At 41.2% G+C, this 12,359-nt stretch overlaps 1 protein-coding gene across 4 annotated transcripts in view; it reads left to right on the top strand.

The window, feature by feature from the left end:
- The window catches only part of RNF38 (ring finger protein 38), an 82,453-nt gene that overhangs the window by 30,112 nt on the left and 39,982 nt on the right, over positions 1-12,359 (top strand). Inside the window, exon 2 of one of the 4 annotated variants that reach the window (XM_061364064.1) lies at positions 3,870-3,940. In XM_061364064.1, coding sequence (XP_061220048.1) covers positions 3,870-3,940 — 71 coding nt within the window. The other 3 variants (XM_061364067.1, XM_061364066.1, XM_061364065.1) reach the window with 3 other exon arrangements.

Raw genomic sequence — 12,359 nt, 5'->3', positions numbered from 1 at the left:
ACCAGACTTCACAACCTGCTAGGACATTTTGCTGTGCAGTCTTATCAGTTACACTTTATCTCTTTGATATTTTGAGTACTGGGAGTTCCAGTAAAACAGTGTTACTGTGTTTATGGGTTATAGCATTTCTGTGTTAATCAGATTGCGTGACAGTTTTTTTGCTGCTGTAAAGTTTTTCCCTGGGTGACTTCTTGCTGAATTGCTCCTTCAACGAGCAGGAGAAACTGATCCCCTGTGAGCAGAGCACACAGCTGTCAGTAAGCTTATGGAAAACATTCCTTACTTTTGTATGTGTGCTGTAAAGATACAAAAATACAAATTTTAAAATACTAGTTTTGCACTTGTGTGGAATCCAAAATAGAATTTGAGTGATATTTGAGATGAAAAGAGCTAATAGTGATGACTGACTTCTGATGTGTTTCAATATTTATTTTTATTAAAGCAGCAAAGTTGAATGTTGAAGAATGTTCCAAAAGTGTTTCTCATGCAGTAATTTTTCACAGTGCATATAAACAGAATTTGTAAAAGCCAACATGAATTCTGTAACACCTTTAATTTCAATAATTCTTTAAATGTTGGAAGGGATATTCATTTTATTTGAAGCCTGACTCTGATTATTTGCTGTAGGCATGCTGGTTAGTATAGCTTATGCATATCAATCCTGGCATGGAAATTATTTTATAATTTGGCAAAAAACCTTAATATGCTCATTGAAAGCCCTTGCTTATCCAGTAATACTGCATTGTTAGTTGAGGAAAAATCCCCAGAAGTTTTACTTGATTCCTGGCTTTAGCTGCAAATCTAGGGTACATGGGAAAGAATGTTTCTGATGGACGTTCAGATGGATCCATCAGCACTTCAGTGTTGGGAGTGACTCAGATTTCCTCACAGATAAATGCTTCACTTAAAAATGTGCAAACCCTTTCAAAATCTGGACCTTGCACAGTGAAGCTGGTTGGTTACCAAGCAGTGCCCTCTCCATGTGTAAAACTGCTATGAAGGGGACGAGGCTGTGGGTTATGAGTCCACCCGAAGTTTAGTTGTTCCAACTTTTCACTAGAAAAGATAGAGCTGCTAAAGTTAATGCAGATGGAGAAAGGCAATAGCCAGGCCAAAGCTGTTTATGAGGTAAGGAAACATCGTAAGCTCATAATACAAGCTTCTTATTTGCAATCACAAGAAAAATAATGGTACATAGATGTATTCTATCTAGGTAATGTAATACCTATTCTATTGCCACCACTATTGTGATGGCCATTCTGTGGACAGTTCCTGGAGTTAGCAGTCCAGTTTGTATTTCTAATACAAAAGAATTCAAAGGTAGTTTGACCAAATTTTTATCCACTCTCTACAGTCAGGGCAGTGTAAATTGGCTTATAGTTCTAGTTCCTTTCAGTCCTCCAGCATCGTTTTCCTGGTAAGCCACAGTTGAGAACTGGTGATTGAATCTTTGGTTTGAATCCTCCAGATTCTGTCTGTTGATCTTTCTTTTGCAGGTGAGTGAGAAGTGTTTTACCTTTCTTCAGGTTTGTCTAAGTGTAACCTGTTTCTCGTAAAGGAAATGCTTTAAAAACATGGTAACTCAATTACTGAAAAGTGTATTTTAAAAAAATAAAATCAAATTTAAAAACTCAGGCAAATGCTACAGGATTTCCTGGCTGCACAACTCGGTGTTACAGATTGCATTGCTGTGGAGCAGGGACTTTAGCTGGTCATAGTCTGTGTCAGTGTGCCTGGAGCTCATACCTCTGCTGGACCCTTTCAAGCACTGTCTTTCAAAGAAACCCTTTTCCAAGACTGCCTTTGGTGAGGTTGCTGGTGAGATCAGCCAGGCAACTGCTTCAGGGTAGTCAGGATGTGTGTAGTAAAATCTTTATTTTTGGCAGTTCAGGGGTTATCTCTTACATCTTGCCATTTGACTATAGGGTATTAGTAGCTGACCAGAAGTTAAATGAAAATGGTGTGAAGACCATGCAATACCCTGTTTAAAAGGATCATATCAAAAGAAAGTACTGAGATATCTTCTGCTAACTGCATTTGGTTGTCTGTGTTTATAGAACAGTCAAGTGTGATTGAAACATGCTGATAAAATCCAAGCTATATTTTTCTCTTGGTAATGTGGATATTGTTGGAATTGAAGCTATGGCAACACAAAACCTCATGGGCTGCTCAGGGGTCCCACCTTGTGTTATGAACTGAAAGCTGTACTATTGCAGCTGGGTATCCACTATAGCTAGATCAAAGCCAACTTATTGTTGTGATTGTGTATGTGATTGCAGTTCTTCAAAAGCCTATCTGTAGAGCCTATGATGTAGCCTTTAAGTTCCACATTTGTGGTTTAATTTGGTGGAGAAAAAGTTTTAGGTAATGTTGAGGTTAGGTATAGGTTTTTTACTACCTCTGGAAATTTCTTTCATTATCTAAATACACAGATGCCCAAAACAAGCTTATATATATTTGTCATAATTTGACAGAATTTTGTTATATTCATTATTTGATGCCTATCTTTTTTATCTTGGACTAATCCAAGAGGCCATATTTTACAGTAGTGCTGCCTCAGGTGTAATGGGCAGAAAGTTGTCAAGCCTTATCCTTAACATCGTGTTCTCTTTGGGTTTTTTTAGCTTGCCTTGGGGTGCAATCAGTTCCAATTTCCAGAAAGCTCATGGAGTATTCCTAGTGAAAACACTTGTGTTTTGCATAAGCCTAAATTAAATGGGAAGGGAACTTTGCATGTTTTGAACAGTCTTAAACTGGACCTGTTTTTCCTTTTCATCTTTAAACTTTTCAACTTGAAACTTCAACTGTGTAGTGATACCTCTTGCTCTCCCTTCCTACAAAAATACACAGCACAAGTTCTGCTGCTGTTCAAGCCAATAGAGCCACAGTCAATGACTCCTATGGCAACTTTTTTTCTGTAGTGGTAGGTCAGAAAGAAGCAAATTTATGGAGCTCATTTCAAAATTATAACAGAAGGACCACAAGAAACTGTGAAGTTCTAGGTAGATCTTCTGTAAGGAAAAATCATGAAATGGTGTAACTTTACAAATGAGACTCTTCTTGCTTTTTAAAAGTTGATTTGCTCAGTATTTGCAAGGAGTCATCTTAGGGAAGCACAAATTCAACCATAGCAGTTACTCCACTCCTATACTTTGAGCAAGGAAACAGCACATTAAATAAAACTTTACAGTAGGATTGAGAGTTCTGTAAATGTGTTTGGGAAACTGCATGGATACACTCAAACTTTAGTTCGTCTCCCTCCTTGGACAAAATCTCAAACCTTTTTAAAGGTGTGCTGTTCTTCTTTCCCTAGGCAAAAAAAAAAAAAAAAAACAAAAACAAAACCAAACAAAACCTGTGGAAAGGCCTTAAGCAGGCAGAAATTACACTACAGACAAACCAGATATAATTAAAATTTTTCTACACTGACCTTGGATTTTTCCACTCACTCTTAAACGTGTCACTGGAAAGAAACTGCTGTTTTGTGGCTAACCAGGGCTGCAGGGATCTGGTACAGGACTGTATCACCTAAACATGATGTGTGCAGTTTCTCCTTATTTATATGTATTCATATGTACTTCACTGCATATATTTATTTTGGATTGATGAACTCGTTCTAATTCTATTCTGTTTAAATATTTAGAAAAAATAATGTAAAAATGGCACACTGTGCAACACGTCTCTCTGGTCTTAGCCTGTTACCCGAATTCAGTGCATGACTTGTCAGATGTAACTGTTTGGCAACTAAATCTCTCTTCTGTGTGTGGAAAAAAAAGAATGTTTACTAAATTGGTCTTTATTTTTTTTGTGTGTTCATGGGAATTGGGGTTATTTTAATGTTTTTTTTCCCCTCCCCCCCTCTTTTGTAGGTAGCATTGGTACATCGTTTCAGTGCCACTCAATCCATCAAGATCACATTTGTAATGATGACAGTGACAAGGTGAGGATTACATGTATGTTTCCTTCACAAGATGCATATCAATTAGTTTTTTTTAATGTGTTGCTTTTACTAGACAAAGACTCTTTGTTTTGTAGATGTAGAAGTCAGTTTTCAGAGATACTGTCTGAACTGTCTCTAACCTAGTAAGATACATATTTTACTCAGGACAGTCTTTTAGTCAGTTAAGGAGAAGTTTTTCTTCTAGTACTGTATTGTTCTTTTTGCTTGTATCCTTTGCTGTTCTAAACATTTGTGATGTGCCATACTGACACCCTCAGTTAATAAAGAACAGTGTTTTTTTTTTTTTTTTCTGATTTTTAAGTAAGGCAGGATGTCTAGTGAGTTCTGGCTTCAGAGGTAGAGGCTAGCTAAGTGCTCAAAGCCTCTTTGCAGCAGCTGTATTTTCCTCTTTTGGAGTTGGGTACGTAAGGTTTTACAGCCAGGAAGCTTCTGTTCAGTGCTGCAGCCCTAAAACACCAACCTGTGTAGTGGTGTGCAAGTGTTCTCATAACCTTTTCTGTGACACATTCTCAGATTAGCTTGAATTGGGTTAGCAGAGTGCTGGATATTGAATGTTCAGTGATACTTGGATCAGTGGCGTTAAGTGTGGCATACAGAGAGGAAAAGGTCTGATGCTGAACTGCATGTGAGACATGCTTTCATATTCTTGTTATTGCTGATTGTTTTACCTTAAGCTTTACTGTGCATAAATAATGCAAATTGATTAACATTAATTCAACATATTTACAAGTATGACACTTTGTATTAAACTTTTGGGCTTGACGTGCCTCGAAAAAGGCATGTATGAGTCAAATTTTAAATGACCTCTCTTGGGAACACAACCTGCATGGCAGCACCTTGATAAGTGCGCAAAGCCTTGTGTTTTGAAATTTTGGAGTAAGTTAATTTTATAGTTGTTCCAGCTTATACTAGTGCTAGATTTGTTTTCAGTGCAAGTTTCTTTTACTGCTCTATGGCTTTATGGTTTTTGCCCCCTCACACTATTTTTTACCTACCCCCCACCATGCCCTTTTTTTTTTTTTTAATTTTTAGGTGCCATCTTAGATTTGAGGCCTAGTTTAACCTACAGATATTGGTCAAGCAGGCTGCCTAGAACATGTCAAAACTATTTTAAGTTTCCAGTTGATTAACTGGTTAACAGTTTTCAGTGGTGTTCTTCACTTTGATTTTTGCTCCTTGTGCATTCTGCTCCTGGAATATTCTTGGGTGAGGAGCAGGTGGGGGAAATTCCATTTCAGAGCCATCCTGTGCACCAGCTTCACACTGCCATTCCATTGTAATGCTTTTCTTTCCTGTTATTACATGGAAGATCACCTCTGTGTTAGGCTGATTGTCTTCCCTTAGTTTTATTCATATTGGAGCAATTAAAACTGTTTTAAGTTTGGAAATTCCATTTTTTAGATCCTTCATAGGTTTGGGAGGAGGGATTAAGCAGGGGCGGTTTAAATTACTTGGCTTAAATTTCAGAAGAGAAAACAATTTTTCTCATTGGTATTGCTGATTTTGGTAGGAATATCACTTAAAGATAAAATGCAGGATTTAATTTATGTTAAAATTCTTATTAATTGGACTTTTTTGTATTCATTCTAGAAACATATGAAAAATGTGCCTTCTAAATCGTTTGACACATCTTTGTTTGGTAAATACACGTTTCAGTGAAATAAATCTGTGCTTGAACATGTGTAACCAGTTCTTGCATTACAGAGATAATCTCTGTAATGGATAGTCATTTCTACATCCTAGAAAAATTATAGTATTTGACTGGCAATCTGCATGTACAGTAAGTTCTCCACAAGCTCAGTCTTTGTTTCCTTTGCTGCAGCATGATAAGTTGTACATCACACATGGTAAAGGAATGCTGCAATCTGAATGAAAACAATTCCCAGGCTTCCTCCTCAATTACTTAATTTTGTTGACTTGGCATATGAGAATCTTGAATTCATGTCCAGTGACACCAGCAGGAAATGAAATTGTAAGGTTTTTCATGTGCAGCCTCACTGTAATAAAAAATGTGTGCCATTGAGAGCTACATTGGTACCTAAGTACCTGTTTCATTTTGTAGCACCAAAACCAGTGTTTTGCCTCTTGTTTCATGAGATCTAGTTTAGCTCAGATGCAGAGTACATTTCCCATTTTACTTTGTGTTGCAAAGTGACTGTGACTGACATACATCTTTAAATAACTGTTGCTTTGGAGGTGGCAACCTTTAAGCCTCAGTGCATTACTCCGAGGACCGTTTTTTTCGCATTTACTTTTTTTTATTATTTTTCTTTAAAGTATAAACATGTATATGTTTAATACCTATTATTTTTAAAATAATTAAATAATTAAAGTTGGAGTTGTCATTTTTAAATATTAAATAACAGAACTGAATAAATTTCTTTATGGAGTACAGCATTTAGAAGAAAGGTATTTGTAACAAGGAAATAGCACTCCTTGGAATATTATTCTCCTTTAAAGCCTGAGCAATATTTTCCTACTAATGTTAAATAGAGAGATAGGTACACATATATTATGCTGCAGAGCCTTTCAATCTTACTCAGTTTATGTAGCTTTAAAAATACTTTTTGTCCTTTGGGTGATCGTTTCACCAGTATTGTACTTCCATTAAAGGGTGCTAGCTCAATTTGAAAAGAAACTCCAAAGATGCAACTCATAACTAGTCTTGGGACATCTCAGAGGTCTTATCAAATTATCTATTCCTTATTTCTCATGCAGTTAAAACCCAAATTGACAGCCCAGCAATAATGAAAAAATAAAAGCATCATGGAAGCAATCCACTGGATTTTTTTTTCTTTTTGTTTCAATTATTACTATTATTTCCAAATATTTAGCTTGCTTTACTCCTTTTTTATTTCATTCATTTTACTTTTCTAGTATTACTCCTATTAGATTCACTTTTTTATAATATGTAGGGAATTTCATTTTGCTTGCTACTTACGACCCAAATACAGAACTACATGTTTTGATTCACTATATCTAACCTTTAAGTTTCTCAGTCATCTTCCATCTCTTCAGTAACATCTTGTTTTTAAGCTTATGTTCTTTTCCCTGTCTTGATGGACATCCAGTCTTCAGTCTATAATGCAGAGGGATGCCAACCTTTTAAAGAGATGGTTAGTTTTCTGTTTGGTTTGGGTTGTTTGGTTTTGTTTTGGGGGCTTTTTTTCCACAAGAGGAGAAGTATTTTACAAGTTTAATCCTAAAAAGAAAAAAAATCCACATTGTTTTTCTCTTCAGATGGTGTAGGGTCAGGTGGGATAAGTGTAGCAGACTCATCCACAGCTGAACTCAAAATGATTCAGGAATTCAGGTATATTAAGGTCCTTCATACTTACTTGTATGTGAAGACTAAATGAACCCTGTGTGATGTACACCACATTGAAAAATGGCAGTACTAGTTTTTTTTGCCCCCTCCAATTTCAAAACTGAAAAAAAAATCTTCCTGTCCAGTTAGGACAGTACTAATTCCTCTTGGTGTACCTCATCTTCCCACCCCTTAGTTTCAGTTAATTCTGCCCATTCTTTCAGAGCAGCTTTATATATTCTTTTTTTCATTTTCATTTCACAGGTGGCAGATACAGGGATATAATTCAGTGATTTTACACTACTTCCATGCCTGGTGAATTGTCTCTTTTGGAGCATGAATTCTTTCTATCATGGAATCATGGTTTGGGTTGCAATGGACCTTAAAGGTCATCCAGTTCCAAACCCCTGCCATGGGCAGGGACACCTTCCACTAGACCAGGTTGCGCCAAGCCCTGTCCAGCCTGGCCAACCACCGATCAACAGCACATGGTTTATTTTGGTTTCCTGGATCAGATTTGGGGAAACATTAATTAGACTGAAGTACAGGGAGTGGAGATGGGTTCAAAACATGAAAACAGTTGGGGTGGTGATATCTCCAATGCATTACACGGCCCTGGCGAGGGTGCACCTTGACTCCTGTGCACCTTGACTTCTGATCCCCTCACTACAAGAGAGACATTGAGGTGCTGGAGCAGGTCCAGAGAAGGGCAACGGAGCTGGTGAAGGGCCTGGAGCACAAGTGTGATGAGGAATGGCTGAGGGAACTGGGGGGGTTTAGTCTGGAGAAGAGAAGGCTCAAGGGGCACTTTATCGCTCTCTACAACTGCCTGAAAGGAGGATGGAACCAGGAGGTGGCTGGTCTCTTCTCCCAAGGAAAAAGTGACAGAACAGGAGGAAATGGCCTCAAGCTGCACCAGGGGAGGTTTAGACTGGATATTAGGAACAATTTCTTCCCCAAAAGGGTGGTCAGGCATTGGAGCAGGCTCCCCAGGGCAGCGGTGTAATCACCGTTCCTGGAAGTGTTCACACACCGTGTAGACGAGGTCCTTAGTGACATATTAGCGGTGGCCTTGGCAGTGCTGGGAAAAGGCTGGATTTGATGAACCCAGTTGATTCTGTAATTTTGTCTTCTTTAAGGAGTAGCTCGAGCGAACCGGTTCCGCGGTACCTCCCGTGTTCGCACCACCACCAGCCTCCCGGAGGCACTCGCAACGGGCTCATCACATTTCGCCGGTGGACGTTGCTCCTGTGGGTTCTATTGATCATTTTTTTTCTCACTGTCGCCGTTTGTGCGCGTCAGGAACGCCCGGAGCCGAGACGCGGCCGCTGTTGGGACGCTTCGGGCCCACTCCTATCCCCACCCCAGTACCCCTTGCCTGTGGCGGCAGCGCGTGCTACCGAACCACGACTACCCCGTGGACCGTGTTCCCTCGCTGGCTCGCTCCCTCTCGCTCGGTGTGTGCTGCATCCCCACGATCTGCTGCCATTCGCTCCGCTCCGTGCCGGTGGCAGAACGCGCTCAACAGCAGCCACAGCAAACCGAAACCAAAAGTGGGCGGAACCCGCGCCTGCGCAGTGGCAGGCGACGCGGGGGCGTGCGGTTTCTGGAAACCTAACGTTTCCGGGGCGCCCGCCCGTTCGCTTGTTGGCAGCCCGCTCCACTTCCGTGTGCCGCAATGGCGTAGGAGGGCTGTAGCTCCTTCCCCCTCTTCCGTTGCGAACAAAGGACGCGACGCGCGGAGGGTGGGGCTGGGCCAGCCGGGGGGTGGTGTCACCACGCCCCCGGTACGTTCGATGCGTGCGGGGCAGCCACCGCCCCCCCGGTCATACGGGATATGGCGGGCGGTGGCGGCGCGCGGGTAGTGCGCAATGCGATTGGCAGCCACGACGGCCCTTCCGGCAGCGATCGGGGGCGGGGCAGGCCCGAGGCGGGGGCGGGGCCCGGCCCGCTCAGCGGGGCCGTAGCGGGAACTGGGGGCCAGCTGAGAAGTTGGCGGTGGCGGAGGGAGCGTGGTCCTCCAGCCCGGACTCCGAGTCCGCAGGTACCGGCGGGGGTAGCTGGGCGGCGGGACCTTCCCGCCGGGCTTCCCGCCGTAACTGGCTCTGCCGGGCCGCCATTGGTGAAGCTGAGGGGCGAGAGGACCGTGCGCCCGGGGGCGGCCAGGGGTGGGCGAGGCCTCGATTTGAGGACGTGAGCGTTTGGTCCTGTTAAAATCGGTTAATGGGTTGCGGGCAGAGGTAGACTTGGAGCCAACTGCAGACTGTTGTGACAGTACAAGGGGTGATGGATTCAAACTGAAGCAGGTTGGACTTAAGGAAGTTCCTCCCTGTGAGGGTGGTGAGGCCCTGGCACAGGTTGCCCAGAGAAGCTGTGGCTGCCCCATCCCTGGCAGTGTTCAAGGCCAGGTTGGACAGGGCTTGGAGCAACCTCGTCTAGTGGAAGGTGTCCCTGCCTATGGCAGGTAGTTAGAACTGAATGAGTTTTACTGCCACTTCCAACCTAAATCAGTCTGTTAATGCTATTCTGTGAAACATTGATTTTAGCCAACGTGTTCAGGGTGTTCTGTTAGTATCTTTCACTATATATGAGTTCATTCTTATTCTTGCATAGCTGTTCCTATTTCTGGGTACTGATCTGTAAGAGAAAGGAGAGTGCGGTTGTTAAAAATTGGGTATGAGACAGGAGAGCAAATACATGTCATAACAGATTTAATGGCTGGTGAGGGTTGATAATGTTACTGATCTTCCTTAACCACCAAATCTCTAGGGAAAAAAACCCTTATGCATGCATAGAATAGCAATGTGAAGAAGGTTTCCAGGGAATTGCTAGAAGCGGATAGTCCATGTTGAGTCACAATTGCAAGAAGTGGTATATAAATAAAAAGGGCTTATAAACTGGGGGTCTCAAAATCCTCCTGTGTGGAACTTACTTTGTCATCTCTGAATTACAGAGCAGGTAAAAATTTTATTTGATTTGTATCTCATTCACAAGTAAAAATATGATAAATGCTAAATTAAAGTTGCAAGTTGAAAACACAGTTTTGGCATGGAAGCTGATATGAGTGGCAGTGACATCAGTGCTCTTGTAATTTGTGATGTTCATCAACTTAACTAAATATAGAATCACAGAATCACAGACTGGTTTGGGTTGGAAAAAACCTTAAGCTTATCCAGTTCCAATCCCCTGCCATGGGCAGGGACACCTTCTGCTAGACCAGATTGCTCCAAGTCCTGTACAACCTGGCCTTGAAAACTAACAGGGATGAGGCAGCCACAGCTTCTCTGGGCAGCCTATGCCAGTGCCTCACCACTCTCACAGTAAAGAACTTCTTCCTTACATATAACCTGAATTTCCCCTGTTGAAGTTTTAATCCATTATCCCTTGTCCTGTCACTCTTCGTCAGTCCCTGATGAAGAGTCCCTTCTTCAGCATCCTTATAGGCCCCCTTCAGATACTGAAAGGCTGTTATGAGGTCTCCACGCAGCCTTCTCTTCTGCAGGATGAACAGCCCCAACTTTCTCAGCCTGCTTTCATATGGGAAGTGTTCAAAAATGTATTTTTTTTCAGTGTGGTTTATTAAGAGGATTTATGATTTGAAGTTGTTTTTGATTAAGTCAAATTATTTTTCAACTCTTTAGTAAGAATGTCTGGAAAAAATTGCATGGTTTCTGTGCAAATTCTTATTAGAGTATAAAAAATGGTCCATTTAAGGAAGACAAGTTATTTTTTCAGGGCTTGTGTTGAATTCAAACTTAAATACTCATGTTGAATTTTAAAGCTGTCATACTTGTTTGTCTGTGGAAGCGTACATGGTTTAAGTTGCTGGTGAATCTAATGAGAGCTTGTACAGAGCAGTTCTTAGGCTTCTAAAGGTTTTCTTCATCCTTGTGTGTAACTTCACTACCCCATGCCCCTAAGGGATTTGAAAGGTGGAAATAAGGCGGCAGGTATGATGTGGAATTTCCTTTTTCCTGTTTTTAGTCAGAGAGATTTTAAACGTGGAGGATGGATTATTGAAACTTCTGGAAAGGTACACGTTTGACTTAACCATTTCACGTGGAGGTACAGCTCATGGTTTCTTTTCTACGTAAGCAGCTATATCAAATAATCTAATACAGCTTATTTAAATTCTCGTGTGGGCAAGGCTTATCTAGGTCTCTGATTTTACAGGGTGGTTTTCATGGGTTTTACTCTTTAGCCACAATTGAGTGTACAGGTTCCTCTTTTACTCAGCTCTTGAAAGGTCAAGGAAACTTCCTTTGCTTTTTGGTGCTGTCTACTGATTTCTGTTTGTTAAAATAGCAAAAGTCAGAGCTTTTTTGGTGTTAGCAGCAGTAAAATGCTAAAAGCAGCAGCTCTATAAAAACCTTGGAAAGGGAAAAGAAGGAAAGGAAACCCTTTTGCACCTTGAGTATTTTGCCAGTTGCTGACCAGTCAGTTTGCTTGCAGTGGAACTGTGCCTCATCTGGTAGAAAAATAGTTGCACACCATAAATCTGCCTCACCTAGTGTCATCTGTAGGCAGTCCAGTCATAAAATGACCTTTACTATTACTTTATAAGGAAAATAGAATATTTATCTCTTCAATGTCCACAGTTTCTGGTCCTTGGTAAGCACATTTCGAGTTTGCAGTCCTAGATCTCCTTACTTCCTGGTTCATTTGCAATAACATTGCTTTCTGTGATTTCCACAACCTCAGAAGTGTGATGCTTCATGTGAGTGGTGCTACTTTTACTTGCTTTCTTTTTAGGAAGCCCTTTCATCAGTCTTGCAATTTTGTTCTTGTCTCCAAAATCTGTGAACACCTCTGTCCTTAGCAAATTCAGCAATTGTATTAACTCAACCCTATTCTCTCTGCAGGGCCTCTTACCTTTGCCTTGTGCTCTGCCCTCCCACCAGGTCTGTTGGCTCCTGACAGAAGTGGCCAGACTGTTATTTCACACTGCAGTAAGAGTTAAATCATTGTGTGAACTACGATGAGAGCATGGCATATCTTACTTAGGGTGCTTCTGAGAACAGATGCTCTGTCTCGCAGTTTTTGTAAGAGCTTCAGGAGATGGATTTCTCCTAAACTTATATGAACTGTTGC

The sequence above is a fragment of the Neopsephotus bourkii genome, unplaced genomic scaffold, assembly GCF_033783945.1.
Source record: "Neopsephotus bourkii isolate Nb327-2 ecotype Australia unplaced genomic scaffold, CSIRO-AGI_Nbou_v1 NB_1184, whole genome shotgun sequence".
Taxonomy (NCBI): Eukaryota; Metazoa; Chordata; class Aves; order Psittaciformes; family Psittacidae; genus Neopsephotus; species Neopsephotus bourkii.
Note: the sequence above shows the minus strand (reverse complement) of the source record. Positions and strands in the feature narration are given on the sequence as shown.